At 36.6% G+C, this 27,457-nt stretch overlaps 1 protein-coding gene across 1 annotated transcript; it reads left to right on the forward strand.

Moving 5' to 3' along the window:
- The first annotated feature begins 3,907 nt into the window (after positions 1 to 3,907).
- On the forward strand, positions 3,908 to 26,676 carry LOC140244687 (alkaline ceramidase 3-like). Its single transcript, XM_072324304.1, has 10 exons — positions 3,908 to 4,022; positions 5,711 to 5,824; positions 7,387 to 7,439; positions 13,122 to 13,174; positions 14,767 to 14,884; positions 16,184 to 16,239; positions 23,225 to 23,332; positions 24,283 to 24,387; positions 25,166 to 25,211; positions 26,448 to 26,676. Exons 1-10 carry the CDS (start codon positions 3,908 to 3,910, stop codon positions 26,514 to 26,516), a joined length of 837 nt encoding a protein of 278 aa, XP_072180405.1. The 3' UTR covers positions 26,517 to 26,676.
- Positions 26,677 to 27,457: the final 781 nt, after the last annotated feature.

The following is a 27,457-nucleotide window of genomic DNA, read 5'->3' on the forward strand; positions in this document are numbered from 1 at the left end:
CTTTTGTTTGGATAAGTATGATATACGTGTATTTAGCAGATGAGTCTTTTGTTTTATCAATTAGTACATTTTAAACAAAGTGAATCTAAAATTGAGATGTACTTTCAGGCCCGTAAAGGGGGGGGGGGGGGGAAGGATGCCAGCAACGCCGCCCCCACCCTATAAAAGAAATAAAAAGAAAAAATGAGTCACGGAACCCTCCCCCTCCCCCCCCCCCCCCGTTTAGAAAAAAAAAATGAAAGGGGGCTTGTAGTGAACCAGAAAATTGCACTGAAGCGTTTTTGTTTTTGTTTGTTTCTTTGTTTGATTTTGTTTATCTTTTGCTTGTCAGCTGACTAAACCTGGAAGTGGTCCACTTTTACTAATTCTGAACCGTCCCATAAAAATCTTAGTTACGGGCATGCATTTTCATACACGTTCAAATTTCAATTTACTTGTGGTACAACGGCGTTCGTTCGACACCAACATAATCATTGTCTAATACACAGATAAAAAAGGGAAACCTTAAGGGGGAAGGCTAAACGAGACCGAAGGTATATGGAGTTAACGGATTATATTTCGAAGAGTGACAATATTTTGTATCAAAGACAGAGAAGTTTAGAACTGATCAATCAAAAATGAGCGAATTATCTGCATATATACACGGACGGTTCCCAGTCTCCAGACAAAGGAAAAGTAGCTGCGGCCTTTTTTGTCCCATTTTACAATCACCTAGAATCTAAGAGACTCCAAAATAATACTTCTTCATACAGAGCTGAATTAGTATAGCTATTGTGCTCACTCTACACTGACTAAATCAATTGCCAGGTCTGTATACAGGAGCAGTGATATTTTCCGATTCTCTCAGTGCCATGCAAGCAATAAAGAACGATCGGGAAGAACAGATCATCTACGAAATATTGATGTTGTATACAAATCTACGCCATGAAGGAACTCCGGTATATTTCGAGTGGATCCCAGGTCACTGCGAGATCCACCCAATTGAGGTGGTAGATAGAGCGGCCAAACAATTAGGCCTTCGTTAACACACAATCAAGTAGTTCAAGTCCAAAACCAATTAAACAAAAGTGAGTCAAGTTGTATCATATATATTATATGAAGAAATGGCAAAAAGATGGGAAGAAACAGTCTCCCCCCTAAAAAACATACAAAATTGTGTATTGGTGACATTCAAATGTGTTAAATCAAAAAAGCAGTGAGACAATTTTGCACTGTTTAAGAATTGATAATATTGGGTTAAATTATAATCTTTTTTTTTATTGAAAAAGCATGATACCGGGTTATGTGAAAGATGTGGAATACCAGAAACCACGAAACATTTTCTAATCGAAAGCCCTAGATTTATAATAAAAAGAACAATGTTGTTAGCTGAACTCTTGCAAGGAAGTAAAGAACATTCTGAGACTCCTATATTCACCAGAAAACCAAAAAGCAATGGTGGCCTTCGTAAGGACACAGGGATTCTCCTTTATAATCATTTACAATACAAGTACATCGTTGAAGATAAAATTATGTACGTATGTATAGTATGTGTACGTGTAAAACAAAAAATGTACGTATAATAAGAAGCATGATTATATTTGCACCTCACAAGAAGCCCAGGAATGTCTGCCTTGATTTTATGTTACAATGGTTTCGAAATTATTATATTTTTGTTTTTGGTTTCAGTGATTCAACCGGAAAAGGAAACTTCACATTGACAGACATCATCCCAGTCTTGGCCGGTATTGGAGTGGCCTATAGGCTTGCACGCGCGCACGGCGCAAGCTGAGAAGCCTGTTCTCGTATACGGAACCGGGCTGGCCAGAAAATACGCAAAAACGGCCAATGATGGGTGGTGACAGTCTGTTTTAGAATCTCCACAGTTGCGGCAATAAATGCAGCGGAATTAATGTGAATTTGTGTTCCCTCTAAACACAAAAACAAAAAAGATATTTGTATAAATTTTAGTAGATATTAGACGTAAATATTCATAACTGAATGATACACGCCTTAAAATCAAAATAAATATATGGTCGGAAAACCATTGCTTCACTTCTGATCGAAGTGAAGGTACACGTTATTTGTTATCTATCTCACGCAAGCGCGCCGGAACACTTCTGGTTTTGGGGGGGCAAAATCTCAACGGGGGCACATTGTGACGATGTGAGATCCTCGGCGCGTGAGCGGGGGGGGGGGGGTGGAAAGGGGAATCCCCCCCCCCCCCCACTGTAGGGAGCTTTTGTAAAACAGGGTACAAAAGTCGCGTTTATAGACCAAATTTCTAAGGTATTAAACATGGTGAAAATAATCAGTGCGAAGGACTGTGATTATTACATACGGGAGTACATAATAATGTGATGGTGTGAGATCCTCGGCGAGGGAGCGAAGCGACCGAGCAGGGGGAGGGTGTGGGAGGGGGGATACCCCCTCCCACGGTGGGGACTTTTTGTAAAAACACAGTATAAAAGTCGCGTTTATAGAGAATTTAAAGCAAATTTCTGGGGAATTAACATGTTGAAAAAATCAGTTGGAAGGACTATGATCATAACATACGGGAGTACATTAATAATGTGATGGTGCGAGATCCTCGTCGAGGGAGCGAAGCGACCGAGCGGGGGGAGGGTGTGGGAGGGGGGATACCCCCTCCCACGGTAGGGACTTTTTGTAAAAACAGAGTATAAAAGTCGCCTTTATAGAACATTTAAAAGCAAATTTCTATGGAATTAACATATTGAAAAAAATCAGTTGGAAGGACCATGATCTTAACATACGGGGGTATATTATGTGATGTTGTGAGATCCTTGTCGAGGGAGCGAAGCGACCGAGCGGGGGAGGGTGTGGGAGGGGGATACCCCCTCCCACGGTAGGGACTTTTTGTACAAACAGAGTATAAAAGTCGCTTTTATAGAGCGAGCCACTTTCATTTTGCAATTTATCTGAAATGTACTCATTAAAAGCTTAAACGTGATCGCATCGTTCGAACAATAAAAAATATTCTTATACTACTAGAAAGCAAAGAAGAAAATGAAATATGTAAAGTTTACTAAAGGTATGTTTCAGCGGGCACACTCGAGGACACGAGGCTACCATCTATACACAAAATTTACTCATAAGTTACTAATAGTGTATAGATACAATAATGTATGTTGTTAGTGCACTTTCGCCCCGTTAGGGGCGAAAATTTTTGCATTTTCAGTTATGAAATTATAACATTTAGACAAGAAATACGCCTTTATTGTTCATTTTGGTCTTTAAATCAGTGATTAATTATTTGTTACAGGGGGCACTTTGGGGGGGCAAAAACTCGTTTTGCCCCCCCAACATTTTGTTTGGGGGGGCAAGTGCCACCCCTGCCCCCCCCCCCCCCCCCCCCCGCTTCCGGCGCCCTTGATCTCACGTAAACAATAGGCGTACTGACCGCTTTCATGACTGAACGGATCCCATCATTCAAGAAAAACCTATCTCGCGGTTTGATTACACAATGCGTCTACGCGCCACAGGTATCACAGGCAAACAGACTCAATTTTCTTTATCTTTCTCTCCGCTTTTCAATAGCAGGACCGCACCGATATGGAAAAAGTTCGACGACCCAGTTGTGTGTTTTGATTGGTATTTGCTCACCGAGCGTGACGATTTTGCTTTTACCGGTGTACGCATCGAGTGAAGTGAACACACACACATCACGCTGGAGTGCACGCTGTCGCCAGAAGCGCCAGGCGGAGCGTGCGGAGCGGAGGGCCAGGGCGTAGCTAGGGGACAGCAGGCAGGCAGGATCAGATCTTGGCGGGTAAATTGACAGACGGTATTTCCAGATCCTTGCCTACCATCATCCACCTGCCAAACTTGTGCATACACATTATAGCGAACGACGTGTGCAGCTAGTTCTGCTGGCCGTAACTAAGGGCGCTATTCAACCAACATAATCATGGCGCCTGCACCCCCATCTCCCGAAGACGGCGAAGGATTTTGGGGCGCTCCAACTTCCACTCTGGACTGGTGTGAAGAGAACTACGTCTCATCGTATTATGTCGCTGAATACTGTAAGTTACCGATATATAAAGACTTCGCAATGACTGAGATGCAGGCCAAGTATAGGTTTTAGTGCGTAGTCAAAGAATAGGCCTATTAACACAAATAACAGTTAAATAATAATGTGCTCCGATTCGACTTAACCGAATGCGTTCAGAAAATCATTCTCATGCGCCAGAACGTAGATCTATAATTACGAATGATATGTGTGAGAAGGTTTTAATCCAGTTACAAATCTTATTGTCAATACGAGATGTTCTTGCACTGTAATATACTAACAGTAACACCAAAAGCTGACTCCATGTTTTGATAATAATTGTACAGCCGGTGCTGTTTTTTCTTTCTTTTTAAAATAATTAGTATACATGGTCAAACCTGTAATGATCACATGAAGTGGGAATAATCACACTCTCTCATAGTCACCTCAGTACATTTGTATGATGGTGTCTTTGAGACAAATTGATACTTGAATCTATGTAGGGGTGGATCCAGGAATTCCATAAAGGGGGCACACGCACCCCCATTTTCTCTCCTTACTACAGTGTATTTCTTTTGTTTTAAAACAAAATTAAGGGGGGCGCTCGGTGCACTCCCCCTGGATCTGCCACTGATCTAGGTGTAAAGACTAGTATAGGCTATTATACAATCATGGAGTTTGATGTGTGTGCCTGGGTTTCTGTAAGATGGTGAATGATGCACTTTTTAGGTTTACCTTTGATGTATTTATATTAGCCTAGCTGGTTTATGATGTTGATTTGTCTGATACTCTCTTTCTCTCTCTCTCTCTCTCTCTTCTCTCTTTATAAAGGACAGGCAGATAGCTATAGACAGATAAGAAACTAGTTAATGGAGGGATCTGTCTATACAAATGTATGTCATCTTGCTAATTTGTATGCATGCACTTCACATGGCCGTATATACCGGTAGTACAAAGTGTATTGTCATATCAAGTGTTTTTGAATTGGCATACAAGTAGTATGGTTATTCCACCTTAAAAATTAATAACTGTAACATTTGACAACTCTCTTTGAATATAGTAACGAATATTGCCAAAGTTATACATGAGGCAAGAGTTCTGTGTAGGCCTACACCTCTCCCCCCCCCCTACTATTAAAATAAAAAAGGTGATATGTATAAGTAATATGATTAGATTTAAGTGGGTTTTAGGGTTAGTGTTAGAGTTTAGAGTTACGTGTAGGATTAGGGTTAGGGTAAGGTTAGGGTAACGTTGATCGTGGTGTCCTATATAGAGTACACAGACCACGGAGTCCTATGTTAGGGGGGGGGGGGTGGGGAGCACATGGAATTCTTTCCCAGATTATGACAGTGCAACAGAATGACAGACTAGTGAACACAAAATGAAAGAAGGAGATGAATGCAATCCATTGCAATCCGTGGTGCAAGCCACAAAGAAAACACAAACAGCTTGCTGGCTAATGTGTGCCATCAGTGAATAGAGTACTGAAGTGATGATGTCACAGTCTTTTGTTATAGTGCTGGTTGACAAGGCTTCGGATAGTGTATCACTGGGTTTGAAATGGGTAAGGACATGGTTAGCATCTTTTTTTTTTTGTCACAGATACTCAATTCCAGTTAAGTGAGGTGGTTTAAAACTAGTTTCCATGGTAATGAATGACCATGCTGTTATACTTTGGTACCATAAAATTAAGCAAAGTATAATTCTCTCTTTCTGTGGCAGGGAACACTGTCACCAATGTCCTCATGATCCTGCTACCGGTCATCTCAACGGTCATTATGTGGAGGGACAAAGTGGTGGAGTCGAGGTTCTTATGGGCCAACCTCAGCCTCTTCAGTAAGTGATCATCAAAGAGAGCTATCAGGAGTGATTTTCAGTCCAAAATAAAAAAGAAAGCTGGATAGTTGCTTTTATAAGTAAAAGATGTTGTCAGCTTGTATTCTTGGGACCTGATTTGTTGATGCACATGGAAAAAGTGGTCTTGCCTTTCCTTATTTGATTATTCATCAATCAATTTGAAATAGCAACTTGCATAGCACGAGTTTATTTTTATGCCTCCGCCACGAAGTGGTGCCGGAGGCATTATGTTTTCGGGTTGTCCGTCCGTCCGTCCGTCCGTACGTCCGTACGTACGTCCGTACGTACGTCCGTCCGCTTTCGTTTACGCGATAACTTGAGTAATATTTACTGGAATTTTACCAAACTTGGTCCAAGTATGAAGTATGATGGGGCAATTATTTGATTAGATTTTGGGTGAAATCGGCTGAAGGTCAAAGGTCAAAGGTCAAGGTCAAATCATGAAATTGTATCCGTTTACGCGATAACTCAAGACTGGATGGAGCAAATTTCACCAAACTTTGTTGGAGGATGATGTATGATGGGACAATTACTTGATTAGTTTTTCAGTGAAATCGGACAGAGGTCAAAGGTCAAAAATCAAGGTCAAATCCTAAAATTTATCTGTTTATGTGATAACTCAAAACTGGATGAAGCAGCTTTCACCAAACTTGGTCCAAGGATGATGTATGATGGGACAATTAGTTGAGTAGATTTTAGTGACATTGGCAAGAGGTCAAAGGTCAAAAGGTCAAGGTCAAATGCTGCAAATGTTGCAATTTCCCCCATATCTATGCAATGCCCAAAGGTATTTTCTTGAAACTTGGTGTGGACATGTACTACTGCGTAAAGATTCTCCAGAGAGAGTTTCATGTCATAAGGTCAAAGGTCAAAAGGTCAAAGGTTAGGTGAAAATGTTGCAATATTACTTTTCTCTCAAATGCTTCAATGTATCTTCGTGGAACTTGGTACATATGCATGTACTGTCTGGCAGGGATTATCTAGGGAATTTAGGGGTCATGAGTCAATAGTCAGGGGTCAAAGGTCAAGGTCAACTCCTCAAAATTTTACTATTTCCCTCATATACTAGTATATGCAATGCTTGCATTATTACTTTCAAAACTTAATACATGCATTACTTAATGGAGATTCTCCGGGAAATTTCCAGCCAGAAGGTCAAAGGTTAAGGGTCAAAGGCCAGGTTTCAATGCCCCCCCCCCCAAAAAAAAAAAAAAAAAAATCTCTTTTGTACCATCATCACACTCTTTCTTCGTACCTTGGAAATTACTCATTGCATAAACTTTCCCAAAATTCCCCAAATATGTGTACCTGCACTCTTAGAAAATTATAGCAAACCCAGTTCAAGACATTTCTGACAAACCTGTCATTTCAATATTTTGCCAGTTATGTGAAACTGTCATGGATCACACATTGTGAAGACATTGTACTATACGCCTATTGGGAGAATCATGCATTATGGCGGAGGCATCAGTCGCCGTAGCGACATTTCTAGTTATATGACTGTGTTCTTCTTTTTTTTTCTCTCTCATCATTATTCACAGTTGTTGGTGTGGGTTCTTGGTGCTTTCACATGACTTTACTCTATGGAATGCAGGTAACATGTTGAATTAACTCTGATAAAGTCCTAAATAGTTTGCTACCTAAAGCTCCCAAAACCACATTTTTGTGGTTGGTTCTGCATCTTTTGATTATAATTTTTGCTAAATTTACTGCATGTGTCTCATGAGGTATAGAATGTAAATATATATGTATAATATTCCTTTTGAGCTGTTTGATGTTCGTAAATCAAAACCTGTATAAATGTTAAATGAATGGCTCTAAAGACTGCAACACATTTCAAAAGTTCCTCTTCTCCCTTACATTGTCAAAAGTTTAATGAATTTCTCTCAGATTTTGTACAGCTTTAATGAATTTGACCATCCACATGTAACTTTTCTCCATTATATTATACCTACCATTTAGGGTAACTGATAAATTCAAAGTTGTCAATTTGCTGATGGCAAGAGGATAATTAATGCAGCAAAATTACCCCAGGACTTGATAGGCTAAATAATAATATGAGAGTTTGGATAATTTCACTCATTCATGCAATACTGTAATTTCTGTCACCTTTGTCGAGCCTCGAGCCTTGTAATAGGCAGATGAGTCTTTATTTTTTGCCAGAAGGCCAAGATAGTTAATAGAGTGTGAAGTTTCTGTGGTGTGTATTCTCAATATATTTACACGTCAAAGTCAAATTGGCACAGTGGTTTCAGGTGGTGGGGGGGGGGGGGATTACACTGCATGGTTTCAGTATGTGGGCGTGGGATTTTGTGTGCACAGTCGCAGTTGGAAAGTTTAAGAGTATGAGACATACAAACTACACCATTGATTTAGGGAGTGGGGTGTATTGGGCAATTCCATGAGCATATCACAGCAGTATCATACATATTAAAAAGTGGATTGTGCATTAGTTGATTTATTTACAAATACTGTTAAAAGTTAAGTGTTATAATGCTATCATTACTCATGACTTACAGTTATAGGCCTTGCAAGATTTTAAGACCATGTGAACAAAATCTACGAATAATAGTTTTTGACAATAATTACAAGATTTGTTGAGCTATTAATCATCGGTTGTCAGTTAGGCATAAGAGTTGAATTGATGTGACATGAGGTATTCCCCTGCCCCTCAGGGCAATGTGGATCCTTTATAAACCAGCATTGCATACAACACCATCAGCTACACTATAGCTGCATTGAAGTCGTGCCAAATAAATTGTGTGCACTGGAGTGGAGTGTCTGACACATGCCCATTGTACCTTAAACTGAAAGTCCTTTACAACTTGCAGTAGTTGGTGTATCTTTGCAAACACTAGTGATCCGATTAATCATATACCAAAATTACAGTTTCATGCTAATAAGCCCTACTTGATTAACTGCTTCTGTGGTTAAATATTAACTTGACCACGCTCATTTCCACTGTGGTCACTACACAGAGTGTGTACACAAGGATGCAAAGTATAACAGGTACAACAAACACACCCATTACCTAACAAAATAATGTATGTTGAATACAGTGATATTAACATAAGATATATAACAGTACATTAAAAGCCAAAATTTCAATCAATCTTGCCCTTGAATTATTTGCATTGTAAGAGTTTGTCTCATTTGACTGAGAACTTTTGTGACAAGTCATTTGATCGGGGGGGGGGGGGGAGTGGTGAGTGGATCAATTAAGGTATTAACTCTTTGTTATTAGCTACTAGTACATATACTTTTCATGTTTACTTGCATACTTATCATCTCAATATCATATAACTGTACATCTAGATGTGGAAATTCAATGCATAACTTTGATTAAATCAGGGTGGAAAATTAACCTAAGGACAATTACACCAAAGTACATTGATGCTCAAATAATACAAAAGATTCCTGTGGTAATCACCACAGGATCAGTACCACAGGAATATTCCTGTGGTATTTTTGGACATTACCATATGTACAGGACAGTTACCTCAGGGCAGTTATCACAAGATTACCACACACTTCATACCACAGGACCATACCACACAAAATTACTGTACCATTAGTCAGCACTATCACTTAGCATGCACCCAGCATTGAAAAAAATATATATATACACCTGTAGTAGCAAATTAAAAGACTGAAATCAATCAGATTTGGCTGCAATCAACTGCTAAACCCATGTTCACCTGTGTACACAAACGTACACACTTGGCAGACTGCTATGACATCTTTAGAACGTTGATCTTCCAAGCCAGTAATGGAAAGGGGGACGTTGCGAGCAGACTATAAACAAATGAAATCTTATTATACATGTATTTTAGGTGAGCGTAGTCAAATATTTGAAAATATTTGAGTGAACAAATATTTGTATGCTGTTATCATGTCACTCCTAGTTCAACACAAGCTCTTCAAAGTGTCACCAAACTTTTAAAGGGGATGGCTAGTAACTGATCAGTGGGAATCAGTGGGAATGCTGGGGGATGATTGTTCCACTTCTTGTGGGATTCATTTAAGAGTATATTATATATATATATATATATATATATGTGTGTGTATATGTATATATATATATATATGTATATATATATATATATGTTGTGTAAAAATTATTTGCTTCAAAACAGTCTCATATTCAAGTAATGTGCAGTTTAATGCCCCATCACTGTACAGGCATGCTAACCTGGAAACATTAAACTGCACATTACTTGAATATGAGACCATTCTGAAGCAAATAATTTTCACACAACAATAGTAATGTACTCTTAATGAATCCCACAAGGATTGGAACAATCATCCCCCAGCATTCCCACTGATTCCCACTGATCAGTTACTATAGCCGTCCCCTTTAAGACCTGTATACACTATGCTCTTGTGGTTTGCTTTTGGTATCAGAATAGCATGAAATATACCATACCTTGACTCATGCTCTTGTTAAGTCAAGCATTCCAAGTTGAATTCACTGAATATTTTTATACCCTCTTTGAGTTCTTGCGGTGTGTTCACCCAATAAGCCAGTTCGGAGTTCCAGTTTGAGCATGAGCAGAAAAAGGTCATTAATTGTACCGAGAGACAAGCTGGTTTTTAATTTCACTGAGATAAGCAACTGTAATGCTATGATTATTCATGGAACCCTTATAAATAGTGCCTGCCAGTACATCCACCTGACAGCAAGCCTGGTATTTGGCAATGTTAAAGGGACATTCCAGACGATTTTCATAATTTCACATCATGTAGTACATAAATCGACAACTCTCTGTATAGACTTGTGGAATTTATCGTGGTTCTTGAGCAGAGAAACAATACTTTGAAAAACCTTAAACAAATTACACTGAACAAGGATGATGACATAGAAGGTTCACATATTTCAGAAATGATAGCAGTGTAATTCCATAACAATACCGCTTGCTTGCGAGTTCACCTGTCTATAATCTATGCATACCTTCTTCTTTTGTTCTGCTTCCTTGAGCCCCAACTCATGCATTCTTATGGTGACTCTGCCATGTCATCATCCTTGTTCATTGCAATTTGTTCTATTTTTTGAAAATATTCTTATTCTTCATCCCAATTATCACAAATTCTGAAACTCTGTCCTCAGTATAACTAATTTATAGTTGTACAAATGTAAAAATCTGAGAATCACCTGGAGGTCTCCTTTAACAGAAAAAGTTTGTTAATGTATTCAAAACAGCACAATGAAATAGATGCTTCCCAAAGTGTTGATTGACAAGCCATCCTGGTCACTTCATCTACACAGGTTCATTCTTTGTTAGAATATGAGTTTCATAAATTGCTATGTTGGGCAAGCTGCTGCATTATGTCGCTTTGAATTTAGCAATTTTAGTGCCTGACCAACTGAGAAAAATGAAAGGTCATTTTTACCCATGTGCACACGAGCTATCTCCGAACTGGCTTATATTCATGGATTATTCCCTTTTGTGCAAAATGTTGCATACTGCATTTACATTGTATTTATTAGATGTTAACTATATTATCGAAGTATTGAATTATGAATTGTAGTTGCAAGTCAAGGCAATCATCTGTCTTGATCTAAACACGGATAAAAACCAAAACAAAGATATTCTGAAGGAGGTTTCTGTAATTAACTGGTGGAAAATCAACTTCCCTATAGACTTCGTAATGCTTAGTGTCTATACTGCTGAAGGGGACAGCATTTGTTTGCATTCCTGTGCAAACATTGCTGGTCTAATTATCACTCCAGTGGCCAGGCAAACTGGCTCAATAGGTGACTAATTATATTTTGTCCCATGATCAAGAACAGTTACAGTGGAATTTCAATATGAATACATCAGACAAGACATACATTAAAAGGAATTTTAACTAGTGAAGTATAATACAAAAATTAATTCAAGCAACTGTCTGGTCACCTTTTTTCCAGTAATGACACATTACATGTATAGTGCATAGAGTACCCCAAACCAACTTTCACATATTAGGGTGTATTGTGATTGATGATAGCAGGTATAGTTTCAGGTCTGAGATCTAACCTTTGAACTCTTCTCCAGTTTCTCTCATACAGATATTTATCATGCCTGCTTGTTGTTGGTTGTGGTTGTTCATTTTTTAAAAACTAATGCTCTAGAAACTAATACCACGTTTTCATACACTACTAGTCGAGATCTTCATTTTTTTTTAATCTGTGTATTGTTGTCATAGTAATCAGTAATGTAAATTATGTAAAACCTCCTTATCTCTGGCAAGGAGGTTATACTTGTATGTTGGGGTTTTTTTTTTCAGTGTTGGTTCATTTGTTTGACTTTTTGCAAAATAACTGAAACAACTGCAAACAGGTTTGGATGAAACTTGCAGGAAAAGTTGATAATGACACAAGGAACAGATAATTATAATTTGTTAGTGAGCCATGAATTTTTATGAATTTTTGAAGGATGCTTTCTCTTTTGGCAAAGGGTCTATAATGAACTTGGGAGTTCAAGCTGTGCGTATTTGAGGTCTGCATATATGCACATTAAAGGTCCAGTTTACCTTTGGGAGTAGAGATTTCAAAAGTTTTCAAGATATCACATTTGATGCATATGTGTAAGTCTGTTGTATCATAAAACATCCTACCATATAAAATTTTTGCAATAAAGCCTAAAATATGAGGAGATACCAGTGTTTTTCTCCATAAACCGTAACTGTAGACGGTTTCATCCGGAAACATTTTTATCATAACTATTGTTCGCATTTTGTGTGTTAACAACACTTAACATTGATTATACAGATTCAAATTTTTACAGTGGTTGTTTCTAGCCTTAACTCACATTTTAGAACTATTTTGAATCACTAATGCTGGGTTTTTGTTTTATCTGCAAATGGTAAATTATGCCTTTAAAGTGTATGCTCACAATACACACACAAAAAAGAAATTACAGAAACCTGCAGCCCCATCTAAACCGAAACTGTACTGTCCCTTTAGGTGAGATATTATAGCAACATCAAAATCATATCACTATCATCATTGAAATTGTCCCAGAAACACCAAGCATACTTTTCAAAAAGGTCTATTGACATAAGTAGTTTGCTTTCAGTAGGATCTTGAATTTGGACCTCAGTATGAAATGGATATTGAATGCCTCCTTTAAAAACAAGGACTCGTGCATAAAAACAGGATCCTGTTTAGAGTTTTGTTGGTGTTTTTTAAAGAAATATTGTTCAGTTGAAGGTGTCAAGCATGTGTACAGTAGCTGACAATAACATTGCCTCTCTTTGTCCCACTATCTTAATTGTTCTCTCTTCTTACCCTCAGTTACTCGACGAGTTACCAATGATATGGGGATCAGTGGCATTCGTGTACTGTGCGTAAGTATATACCTTGAGGGGGGGGGGGGGGTTTCTCTCTCTCTCTCTCTTCCTGCGTAGGAATGTCATGATGTAAGAGCATGCATACATACATTGATATATCATGATTGTGTATATAAATAGATACATAATTAGATATGAAATTTGTTTATGATCAGTGTGTGTTTATGATATACATGGTATAATTGTTTCAGGAGCCTAATTTTGGCCAAAAATTAAAGCTAGCAAGGTCAGAATTATGGAAGTATGTATATTTAGTTAGATGTTGTTACAATATATTAAAATGTTATTGTTGTTATAGAATCTTATCATGTAATTATGAATGCTTCCCAAAGAAACAAGCTGTATTACAGGCTATGACGGAAAAGAGAAGCAAAATGCAATGTTCCTTGTATGGACGTAAGAAGGTGTGGTGCTGTATATGTGGTCTAGTTCGAGCTAGGCTCTGGGGAAAATCACCCACAAGGACAGGAAAATGATGTTTCCTGTTGAAAGAAAAGTAACTGGTACAAGTAACGAGGATCAGGTAAACACTGGGAACTGAAACTGCTGTAAACATCCTGTACAATAATTTTTTTTTTTCCACATTAAGATGTCATAAAATTGAATCATTGTTCTTTCCAACAGTAATTTATTGACTGCTTCTTTAAAGGGGATGGCTAGTAACTGATCAGTGGGAATCAGTGGGAATGCTGGAGGATGATTGTTCCAATCCATGTGGGATTCATTTAAGAGTACATTATATATCTATTGTTGTGTGAAAATTATTTGCTTCAGAATGGTCTCATATTCAAGTAATGTGCAGTTTAATGTTTCCAGGTTAGCGTGCCTGGTCAGTGACGGGGCATTAATCTGCACATTACTTGAATATGAGACCGTTCTGAAGCAAATAATTTTCACACAACAGTAAATATATAATGTACTCTTAAATGAATCCCACAAGGATTGGAACAATCAGCCCTCAGCATTCCACTGATTCCCACTGATCGGTTACTAGCCATCCCCTTTAAGTGTGTTGCTAGTGAAAACATTTGCTTTCATATAGTGCCATTCTTATTGCAAAAAAAAAAATGGTAGCAATCAGGGTAGCATCTTTTTTTATTCAGAGTTCTCAAACTGTGAAAAAAAAAGAAAAAAAAAACACATTATTTCTCTTAATTCTCACTGCAAAAACTTTGAAATTTGAGTCACACTCAGGATCACAACCCCCCCCCCAAAAAAAAAAAAAATGCGCTATTGTTTCCTTTGTAACCCAATCCGTCCATGATTCTCAGGCACATTTCCATTATTGTAACAATACAGTATGCCCAGGATTTGACAAGTTCATGCAAGCAACTTGTAAATTGCATATTATATTCTCTCCCTCTCTTTCTCTCCCTCTCTCTCTCTCTCTCACTTTTATATCTTCCATGACTTGCTTTTTACTGGCCAGGATACCAGACACGGGAGAATGGTATAAAAAAAAAGAATGATCCTTAATGATCTGTGGTTTGATGAGCATGATGTCATTTGATACTTGTTTTTCTTTTATCGCTCATGTTTTATTGCATATATATTCTTTCCATTTCTTATTGTTGTTGTTGTTGTCTTAGGTATGAGAGCCACGCTGAAAGAGGTGCCTTCAACGCCAAGCTATTCCTCTTCCTGTTAACGTACTGCACGCTAACAACAGTTATCTACCTCACTGTAATAAATCCACTATTCCATCAGGTAAGCTTTGACCTCTGACCTTTGGACTAGTTTCTACAACAATAAGAAAAGAACAGTCCTTAATTGTGAGCTCCTCAATAATATTGCAGAACCAGGTGACTAAAGAAAAAAAATCGTCATTCTCTCATACACACATGGATATCATTGTCTCCTTTTAAATTGTGTCCATTGTTATGCTCAATATTGCATCAGTGTTCCTGTTTTCTTTAATGCTCTCTGAAACGCAACTGTTCTGCACTGGACTTCTTTGTACTATTTTGATTGCACATTTTACTCATTCAATGGTGTCCCAAGCCTTTGACTTGCTAAATTTTTCAGTCCCTTTTCAAAGTGTGTATAATTTGCAGCAACATTTCCTGGGTACAGATCGTTGAGCAGAGAATATCTAAACGTACACGTAGTTGATCTAAACATACACGTACTTGATCTCCTCTCTCATTGCATCGAAGAAGGAGAACGTTTTTGCAGTTTTATGTCAATTTCTAGGGAAAATCTTTAAGCAAAGCATTAAAGAGAAGGCCTATGTTCACTATTGAAAGTAAGTTAACTATTTTTCTAGACAATCATATCTCATACCCCCCAAATTGTAAATACATGTACTGTAAATGACTAGTTCCACCAAGCTGCCCCTATTATGCACAACTTTTTTTATGAACTGTAGATATGTTTCTGTTATTTTGATACTTTGTCTTTTGAAAATAAAGACAAAGAAATCTTAGACAAGTGTATAATATTGTATTGTGATGAATTTTTTTTTCCATACAATTCAAATATAAAACAAGATTAGAAAATGCCAGCATTTCGCATTTTCTTGCTGCAACTCAACTATAAGAGCTATAACATCATCTTTTGTTCTAGTATCTGGAATTTATGAGCCCTTCATTTTGCCTGCAAACCCAAATCAGTATTGTTTCCAATATCCAATACTGTTCAGGGAAGTTTTTGCTGTTGAAAAAAAAAGGCAGTGTGAAGTCTTAAAATCTTAAAAATTAACTTCTTCTCTCTTCTCTTATCATGACTGCAATTATGCCTTGAAATAAAAGGGCACCCCTTCATTAGAGTGTTCAGAATTATCAAAACATGTAATATAAAGCACCGTTCTAATTCCATTTGCTGTTCCTATAATTTAGAATGCAGCAATTAGATTTACCATTAGATCACTTGGATAGCCCTGGAAAAAAAAAAGAAGAAGCATGAGACAGTTGCAATGTTTATTGCACAGTGTACTTGTTCTGAATAGACCACACCAAATCAAGCTCACAACCTATGCATCCATTTCTTTCCTTTCTACAACTCTAGGTTGCATATGGTATTTTAGTGTTCACGCTTGTTGGACGTGGTATTTATTTGTTCCGGTAAGAAAGGGAGAGTTCCGTGGCTTTTTTTCAATTATTCCATCATGCACTATTTCAAACCATGAAACTTCATTGCCTTCCTCTGTGCATTAGGTATTTTAAGCATGCCCTTCTCATCCTTCTGACACCTTTTTTTTTTTTCTTTCATACTGTGAATTCCTCCTTTTATGTGAAAAGCACTTATATATTGACTTTGATGAATACTGCAAACTCAAACACACTGTCAAAATGTATTCATCATATGACAGGATTGTGAAAAACAAATGACTATAGCTCTGGAAGTATGTGTTGTGTGATTTTGTGCAGTTTCCTCCTAAATAAATGGAACTGCATCTTGATGACATATCTTGCATTCTCAAACCCAATTCCTTTGCAGAACATATGTGACCGTGCACCTCAAAACGAACATAAAGTCGCACACACTGATTTTGCGTGAGGACTGAAAATAAGTGAAATGGGTCAACCTAGCTGAACTTGACTTTTTCATATTTTCTGAAAGAACGGGTCTTATTTTACATTATGCTAAAATTTGATACCATAAAACGGGCAGGAAAGTGTGTTTTCTTAGCAGTTTATCTTGAACATTTTTGGTAGAATATAGTGTGATTAGGTGTGTCTTGAGAATCCCTTTTTCATTTCTGAAAAACCTTGTCCACACTCTTCACTTTCAACTCTAATAACTTTTGAAAGGATAGTGCTACTGCTTTGAAAGTTGGCATTAATTATGGACATAATGTGCTAATGAGGCATGCTTAATTTCAGTTTAATGTAATAATCCCTTCATTGTTGTTACTCTGGTGGTTTACTTCCTGTTTTTTGTCCCATTCATCGCACAGCCAGCACGGTTTGGTAAAGATTAAGCGCTTGAATAGACACTGTACTTCAGAGCCTCTTTTCTCAGTTCACACTTTTCCTGAGTTTGTGCTTTCTTTCCAATATTTATATAGGTTAGGATAGTCCATTTGATTTGAGTTATACATCATTTTAAAGCTTAAAGTCTGCTCTTTCAGAATATGGTCTTAACTAAAAATTCATGTCTGGCAACTTTTTGTTTGTTTTGAGGTGCAGAGTCACATTTGATGCTATATGTTTGGTTTTACTTGATCCATTAAAGTCAAGTCTAAAATGAATTGGGTTTAACTCCAAAGGGGAATTCTGGACCTTTTGAAGGTTAATCTGATAAGAAAGAATAATGTTCTTACAAGTACAACAGTGAAACTTTGATTTTAAAAAAAAAATCACATAGAAATAAAAGAAGTTATGAAATTGTGAAGCTTTGCTAATTTTCACAAGAAAACACTTAAACAGTCAATGTAAATGTAAACAAGTGAGTTGATGTCATTCCCTCACAACTTCCCATAGATATAGTACAACTGTATGTGTACACAAAATCTTGAATTTTGGAGAAGTTTTTTTTTGTGTGTGTGTGAACTTACTCACTAATGCCCCCTCTTAAATCCTAGTATATCTGATTGATCATTATTCTGAAGTTATTCAAGTAGGAATTATATGTTTTACACTTTTGTGCAGAAAAAGATTTATTTTCATCAATTCTTTTCAACCCCATCAATGGAAACTTGTCAGATGATGACATCAACTCACACATTTTTATTTTCATATTCATATCAACATGTTTGCCAAAATTTGTGAGACATCATAATTTCATAACTTTATCAATAATTTTCAGGTTTTGATCAGTTGTTTACCATGGTATGATGGTAACGTGCTTGTGAAATTTCACTTTCTTTTCAGAAAAGCTTTTAATGTGAATTCCCCTATAATTCATCCTGACTTTCACTTTCTTTTGTGGTTAGGTCATGATTTAACTCAGTAACATCACGAGGTGAAGATGGATGACACGTGGATCATGAAATGTGAATACTAATAGAGAATTTCTAAAGCTTTCTGACTTCTTTTGTTCATTGTATTCTCCTCGAATGCAGGTTTCCGTAGTTTCTTTCCTAAATTGCTTCTTTACATCTAAAACTCATGCATCAAATTTCATTAGAAACTACATTTCCATCAAAAAGTTACAAAGCAAATTACGTGTAAAAAAAGAATGAAAATCAATTGACGTACAACTGTAAAGATGTGCAAAAACAAAAACAAAAAACAATGTCAAAGGAAGAAATGGACTGGATGACTTGGGAAAAACTAACCATACCCGTTATACCTGTGGTTGATTAACATGGGATTATGAAAAATAATGTTTGATTACAGTACTGCAAACATGCAGTTAGTTATAACATGTGACCTTCCATAGCAAAAGCTTGGCTGTAAGGTGGCTGAGTTGGTAGTGTTTCTGCCTGATTGCTAATAACAAGACCATAGCTTAAGTCCCAAAGAGCCTGGATCAGCAATTAACTTAATGGCCTGAATTCACGAAGGTGGTACAAATGAAACCATGGTTTAAACCATGGACAAAAACCATGGATCGCCAAGTGTCGCATGGAATATTTCGTTACAAAATTGGTTATTTCGTTGACAAAATAACCGTTTCGTTAATGAAATTATCATTTCGTGGACGAAATGTTCATTTAGTTACAAAATAATAATTTCATCAACAAAATGACTGATTTTGTAATGAAATATTCCATGCGACACTTGGCGCTCCATAGTTTTTGTCCATGGTTTAAACCATGGTTTCATTTGTACCACCTTTATGAATTCGGGCCAATGTGTTTGAGCTTCCTTGCCATATGTTACCCTCTAAGAACAGGCAAAACACCCCTTCATCTCTGTGTATGGAGGTTCATGTGCGATTTAAAAGAGTCAGAAGTCAGTGTATTTTGAAATATATGCAACTTCACTTCCCTTAAATTTGGAAAGAACAGGAAGTAAGACAAATTTTATGTTTTAAAGGAAAGTTAGGACACGTTCACCTTAATAATTAACATGAGGATTGAATGAATGGAGAATTATTAGTGGAAGAAAATAAAATCAGTGAAAGTTTGAGGAAAATTGGACAATCTGTCCAAAAATTCTTGGTTTTTTTGAAGTTTCTGTGCAATCACTGCTGGCTGAGAAGACTACTACAGTTTGTGATTTTACCTGTGTAGAATGGCACTAAAGGGCCCCTGAAATCCAAATGCATGTTGATTTGTGTTGATTTATGATACCCTCAACATCACTTTTGCAGTGAAACGACTATCTAGAAACATTCCATATATTTAAAAAAAATTTTTTTTTCTTCTATTTTTCTTCAGATTACTTGGGAACGCCCACAAAAAACCTTCCAAATCAATATTCCTCAGATGACCTCATCAGTCAGTCATTGCTAAAGTACTGAAATGTTTAACAAAAGACATTGGAATGCACCTACTCCTCGACTCAGCATAACTTGCATGTTTCTGTGATATTAATGTGATTAACAAAAGACATGGCGAGGGAACATAGAAGTTATGCTGAGTCGAAGGGTAGGTGCTCTTTTATCATGTTCAAAAATTAAAAAGGGAAAAAAGTTTAATTTCCTCTGTATTTTCCTCATATTTTCTTTATATTGCTCTATTCATGAGACATCACAAACTGTAGTATTCTTCTCACCCAGCAATGGTGCCACTGAAATTACATCGGTATAAAAATCTGTACACTTTTGAAATTTTCCTCAAACTTTCATTGATGTATTTGACTAGTATTGCAACATTCAATAAATGTATTTCAAGGTGAACTTGTCCTCAACCCAGGTACTTAAAGATTCTAACATAAGAAACATGAAGTTCCAGGACTATACCAGTATATTAGGCTTTTGAAATGACATGTCACATAAACTGTGCAATGTTTACAGTGCACACGAGTACGATGTATGTCAAAACTCAATTCTAAAATATGGTCATTTCTGTGTTCCACTATATCATTTGATTGATTATTAGGTATGAAACTTTACCTTTAAAGGGAAGGCTAGTAACTGATCAGTGGGAATCAGTGGAAATGCTGGGAGGTGATTGTTCAGATTAATCTGCATAATGTGCAGATTAATGCTCCGTCACTGACCAGGGACGCTAACCTGGAAGCATTAAACTGCACATTACTTGAATATGAGACCATTCTGAAGCAAATCATTTTCACACAACAATAGATATACAATGAACTCTTGAATGAATCCCATAAGGATTGGAACAATCATCTCCCAGCATTTCCACTGATTCCCACTTATCAGTTACTAGCCTTCCCCTTTAAAAGAAAAAAAATAGAAAAGAGCACAAGCACACACATACATACCAGCTTTGATTTATTAGAACTTGTTTCATTGTGGTATATATGTCACATATCAGTTGTGTTCACTTTCTCTCTATATCTTGTGCCATCTACAACCATCATTTAAAACATTCTCTTAAAAGATTCTCTTACTTATACACATTAACCTGAATGTGTATTGTATTTCAAGCTGTACAATGTAGATTAACAGAACAGTCTTCTAAAACTCACAGAATGCTTTACCTTTCTATCTGTACGTCTGTCCATCTGTCATCTCTCTCAGTGCCGTGCTACTTCATATCAGCTGTTTCCATTTCTCTGACTTGTACTTTAATTCAGTTTCACATACACCATGTATATCATTGATGGAATATCAACTACATAATCATCAACTCATACTCATCAGTAAATCATGTTTTGATAGCTGTCAGATCATGTTATTTTTTTTCACACTATGCATTTTAAAAGAAATATGAAGAGTTTGTTTGCAAAAACCGATAAGTCCATATTTGCTAAATGGAGATATTTGCGATTAAAGGTCAAGAAAAATAAAGAGAATAATAAGAAAAATTTTGCTTCTTTTGACCATAATTTCAAAAATATACCTTTATATGTAGTGACCAATATATCATTTAAAAGGTATTATTTTGTACTTTATGACAAAGACCGTACTTCAAAATCTTCAAAAATGGACTTATCGGTTTTTGCAAACAAACTCTTCATATACAGATATATGTTAATCTTTTTTTAATCTATTTCAGAATTGTATAGTATTTTCAATGTTTTAACATGTTTATGGAGTGAGCAGTATCATTGCATATTGATTTCCTTTGTCCCAGCCATATTACATATTAATGGCATAGGTTTGTGCCTCAAAGGGCGGTCCAATTAGTGGCTAGAATCTTAGAAGCTTAGAACAGGGGAGGCTTATACAGTATGTCCAAAAAAAAAAATTACAATCAGATTTTCGCATTGATAACACTCAGTATGATTAAACTGTCTACATGCTACTTCAGGGTCTTAAAACATTACATCTAAGCTCTATTTTGCAGAAAACCCCATTCAATTTGGTTAAGCGGTCACAGAGAAATGTGGATTGTTGTAAAGCATGTCATGAGTCTGATTCTTCCCAAGTTTAGCACTTCGATGCTCTTGTGTGTCAATACAATAGACAGAACTTGGAGGAAGAGATTCCTGACATCCTCTACAAAATTCCTCATTTCTCTTTGACCACTGAAGCAAATCAAATGGGGTTTTCTTTAAGATGTGAGCAATGAGTTATAGTTTCATAACCTGAATTTGTATTTGGATTGATTCACTATTTTTAAAGATATCATTGCGGAGGGTCCCGTTGTAATTTTTTGGGGACATACGGTATAGAGTTGTCAAATGAATGCTTTAGTGATTTTATCTCTTTGACATTTTGGACAGTATAAGAACGAGAAAATATATTTAGGGAATTATACATGTAGCCTCGCTTTTGGTCTGTAATAGTATCAGGCAAGACAGGAGACAAGTTATATGAAGGTTTTCCATGAAAGGATTGTGCAAACTTTTCATTTCATCATTGTAGTGTTCTAATCAAAGAGGCTTGTTGTTCAGAACAGCATGGAGACTACCCAGTATTAATAGCAAAGTTGATTAGACATGACTACTGGTTTGTCCCCTCTGAACTTTTTCCCCACATTCAGTGACAATAAAGTCAACAACACAAAATGTTTTAAACTTACTGTCATGATGAGGGGAATACACCACGTAACTAATGACATCAGTCATATTGGACTTTTTGGTGGTTACTGCATAATATATAAATAAAATTAACTATAAAAGCACTAGAAGTATTCTTAAATTGTTTGAGCTGGATAAGCAGTATCATTTTTTAGATAGATACACAAATCAACCTTTAATGAGGATATCCATACCCTCCAAAAAAAAAAATAATAAAAATAATAACTGTAAAAGAAAGATAAAAAGTCCCTAAAAACATAAAAAAAAAAAAAAAATTGGATGAGAAATAAGGAAGATATGACATTTTGAAATTTCACCTTTTTGGGGGAAAACATTTTTTTTTGACCAGTCCTTATGAATATTCAAATGAGTGAGTTGATGATGTCATGCCCTCACAATTTTTCATGTATGTTTTATCATATAGGCCTATAATGAAATTTTGAAAAAAAAAATGTTTTTAGCTAATACAGGTAAGAGCATATTCCCATGCCAAATTATATCAGAGTTTTTTGTTCTTATCTTGAGTGGTTTTAAGGCAAGTTTGATGTTTACACTGCTGAAATATGAAATTTTGGGGTTTATGTATGTATATATATATAATGAATAAGAGTTTGTGAGAGTATGACATCATCATTTTGCTGATTTGAATAATCTTTATGACTGGCCAAGAAGTATTTCCCCTCCCCCCCCCCCCCCCAAAAAAAAAAAAAAAAGAAAAAAAAAAGAAATCATGACTTCCTTATTTCTTATGTGATTTTGATCATTTTTTGCACTGTTGGGTAGGTATTCTTTCCTCTCTTTTTCTTTAAAAAACTGATTAAATTCTGGGGCAGATTTCTACTTTAATCTATTGTATTCATGTGTTGCTAATTCCTTGTTTCTTAAAACTCTAAAGGGGTTCATGTGGACTTCTTGATTTCTATGCTGCTGAATATCACACACATTTTTGTCTGTATTATTTAATTTGTAGGGGGCATTTTTTGCTGTTCCTGTAGCATGATACTGTAGTGCAAACTGTTTTATCTGTATGCGCAATCTCTGTCTCTCTGTTTTGCCTTTCCAGAAACTGCAGCAAGCAACTGGATAGATTCTTGTATTTCTACTGCACAGCACTCTATGCATTTGCATTCTTCCTATGGAATGTGGACAACAACTTCTGTCCAAGCGTCAGGTGACTAACTCAGCATGCTCAAGAGAGGGCCCTCTTAAAGGGGTATAGTCCCGGTAGTATAGATGGCGCTGTTGATGATACTGCCGATCACCGTTAGCATTGATACGAAGGTTACCGAAGTTGAGCTGTCATCAAGAGTAAAGTGCGTAGGTGTTGCTAAGTAACGTTGCCTTTGTTGTCTTCTTTGCGCATTGCGCAGTCTGTAGTAATGCCAGGGTGCGTGCATATGTGCTTGTTATTATGACATCACAAAAGAAGTTTGCTTAAGCTGTCATCCTCCTCAGCCGAATCATGAGCCGAACTGTGATCCGACCACTGACTACAGTGAATGGGACTTCTTCGGACTCGGGAAAGTGGGCCAAGGTGTAAGCGCCAAAGAAGTCGATAGCGTAGGTCTCTATAGGAAACTTGCGCCGTGCGCTCACGTACACATTTGACTAAAACACCGGGACCATGCACCTTTAAGCAACTGAACACAGATAATGAATAATGATATAGAATCTTTGGATTGGTTAATATCATCTGTAAAGTCTTTTTTTATTATTTCCACCTTACAGCTCTTCAAACAAACATTTACACTTGATTGGACATTATTTTCTTTTCCATCATTGTTTCATGTTATGCTATGTATGCAGTCATATTGCTCTTATCGTTTTAGTTTTGCTCCTATTTAATTAATTTTTGTAAATATTTTTCTCTTTGTCATTGGTTTGATTTTAATAATATTAGCCAGATATCTCACAGCACACTGAAGCTTATGAATTCATTTACCCTACTAAGTATAGATTGGTTAATTGCTGAACAGTAGCCTAAAACAGATGTTAAATTATGTTATTATTCCATTTCCCCCAAATATATATACTTTCCTGGTATTTAAATTCTCTGGTAATGTTATAAACAATGAGTCCTTCTGTATTTTGTTCTCTGTATGTTTCTCATCTGCCTATCAGAGCTGCCCGCAAGGCTCTGCCATCACCACTGAATGCCGTCACTCAACTCCATGGCTGGTGGCACATACTGGCTGGACTCAGCACTCATTGCCAAATAATACTCACGTAAGTGCACCCAATAATCAACAGTGCCCTCACTAGGTCAAAGAATGCTCAGCTAATTTCTGTCTTGTTGATTCAGAAGTGTTCTACCAGGGGCGGATCCAGGAATTTCGTAAAGAGGGGGCGTGTTTACAAAAATAAAGGGGGGGCGCACGCACCCCTCCCCCCATTTTTTTCTTTTTATTTCTTTTGTTTCAACAAAAAATAAAGGGGGGGCGTGCGCCGGTTGTGGTCCTCCCTGGATCCGCCCCTGTAGAATAAAATATACTGTTACTGAAATTCATGTACATTTAGTTAATGCAGTCACTCAATCAAAAGATATTTGAAAAACATCTTCTTCTTTTTTTTCAGCAGAAAACTGAAAAATAAAAAACAGAAAGAGAGAGAGAGAAATCTTGTTGACTGAATTGTATCGGTGTTTGCACTGGAACCTAATTGTCCCCAACAAGTCTGTCTCATAGCATTGAGCATTTTCGTAATGTCTACCAAAAATACAAATGAACATGTATTGATGCCTTGATTTGATTAACAAAGATTCAGTTGATACTTATGATTTCAATGATATGATTACCTCCTATTTATACCTAGTAACAGTTCACTCTTTTGTATTACTGAGAAACACATGCACAAAAGTTTCGTTCTTTGAACCCACCATATATAAAAGATTTTATTCATCTACCTTTGTATAGACTTAATGCATAGCAAACTCATGTTTCATAAGTACAAAATGAACATAATCTATAACCATGTTCATTCTTATTACTTGTGTATGATAATGCAGGTGCAACATTAGAGCCAGTGTTCTGCAACTTAAGTCAAATATACAGGTGAGCACTGCAGACTGTCTTAAAATGCATGAACTTTCTTACCTGTGCGAATAGCCTCCATTCATGACACGCCCACAAATATAACCCTCCCCCCCCCAAAAAAAAAAAAAAAGAAAAAGAAAGAAAATGGACAAATATTGATTATCTGATTATTGGCATTTTAAAATTAGACAGACCAAAATTTTCCAGATTGATGCATTTTTTGTGTAATGTGTAAATTTGTATAACCACTCTTCCCTCCAAGTTTGATTGAAATTAAAGTCTTCAGTAGAGAGTTATTCAAGCTTTTGTAGCATTACGGACAGACGGACGATGGACGGACAGACGCCGCAGGCGATCCCTTAGTCTCCCAGCACCTCCGGTGGGCTTGACAAAAACACAAAATATCTGCTGTCAAATTGTGAAACTGTGAAGGAAATTTGAAATTGGAATTGGAACATATTGTATACCCATCTATAACATGAATGAAAAACAATTTTTTTTTTCAGAATTTGAGAATGCCCATAGATTGTGTGAATTATTCATCTATGCCCAGCTTCGTTATTGATGTCCTGGCGTGGTCGCGATTCACATTTTACACAAATTGTTATGGAGGACATTAGAAAGAAGAAAGAAAGATTATCATAGTGTAAGGTAGTAGTTATTGATTTACACAATTCATGTTTGTTTCCAGTACACAATTCTGTGAGAACTGGATGTTACCTGATCCCCGAAACCTGTCTCATATCTTACACTCCAGTAAATCTCACCTGTATAATCTGTCTGTGTGTCCCCGGTTGTCTCAAGAGGATATTGTGGACATTGCATTATCATAGTGAAAGCACCATGGATGATAATTAGCTTATTTAACCATTGCAATTATCATCTTTTTGCCAACATGTTTCTTAAAAATAAAGTAGATCAGCAGTTGCGTTCTCATGAGTTTCATTTGAACAGAGGAATTTAGACAAATTAAAGAAAAGTCATACCTATCTGATGATTCATCGTTATCATTATTGATTGTCTGTTTTGAATATGCCACGAGCAATGAGCTTTACAGTGATTCATTTCATTAGTATTACCTTTTACCTTTTTATACAGAAAATTTAACAGTAGTCATCCCCTTGTTCTTGAAGGAGGGGAAAAGTGTACAGTATGTAGCAAGAAAAAGCATATTGCCACTTCCAGGCTAAAACAAAAAAAAAAACAAAAAAAAACAAAAAACTAATAATCATTGATGTAATTTTCCTCTCACAGTACACAGCTGGTCTGATTCCGTTCATACACCATAGCAGTCCAAAGTATGAGAAGAACCACAACATGTGATGAAAACGTTAACGGTTGTCTGTCATCCCTGGTTGCCGTGACGACAGCCTCAAACTGAGTCTTTCATATGAAGGTGCAACACAGCTGGTTAAGTTCATTCAGTGAGCTAGTTTGATATTAACTAGCACTGGATTACACAAACTCACCATGTTTTGTTCGTATGTGCAACTTCAAGAGTATTCATGTATCATTTAGAGAAAAAAGTGTGCAGTTTTGTGCCATGATTTTTTTGGCAAATTCATAGATTTTAAAACCAAAGGATTTCATTCCACTACATACCAAAGTTTTCAGTCTAGAATACTAGTGTTACACTCTTGTACCTTTTGATAATATTTTTAGTCATGTATATGTGCATTTACAATGCCAACCCGTTTCATATCAGGGAACCTGGTGGCTTGTGTATTAAGTCTATGGAGATTTCAGAATTCAGTATGGAATGAAGGAAACATTTTACAATAGCAAATAAGAAATTATATATATATATATATATATATATATATATATATATATATTCGCTGTAGTCTGACTATGAACAATGAATATTAAAGTGATGGCATTAGACCATGATACTACATGTAGACCACACCTTGCTAAAATGCTAGTCACTGAAATGTGCTGCCTTGTGTCATAATGCCATGATTTTTTGGCAAATTTATAGATTTTAAAACCAAAAGATTACATTCCACTACATACCAAAGTTTTCAGTCTAGAATACTAGTGTTACTCTCTTGTACCTTTTGATAATATTTTTAGTCGTGTACATGTGCATTTACAATGCAAACCGAATATGAACCCGTTTCATATCAGGGAACCTGGTGGCTTGTGTATTAAGTCTATGGAGATTTCAGAATTCAGTATGGAATGAAGGAAACATTTTACAATAGCAAATAAGAAATTATATATATATATATATATATATATATTTGCTGTAGTCTGACTAT

The sequence above is a fragment of the Diadema setosum genome, chromosome 21 (assembly GCF_964275005.1).
Source record: "Diadema setosum chromosome 21, eeDiaSeto1, whole genome shotgun sequence".
Lineage (NCBI taxonomy): Eukaryota > Metazoa > Echinodermata > Echinoidea > Diadematoida > Diadematidae > Diadema > Diadema setosum.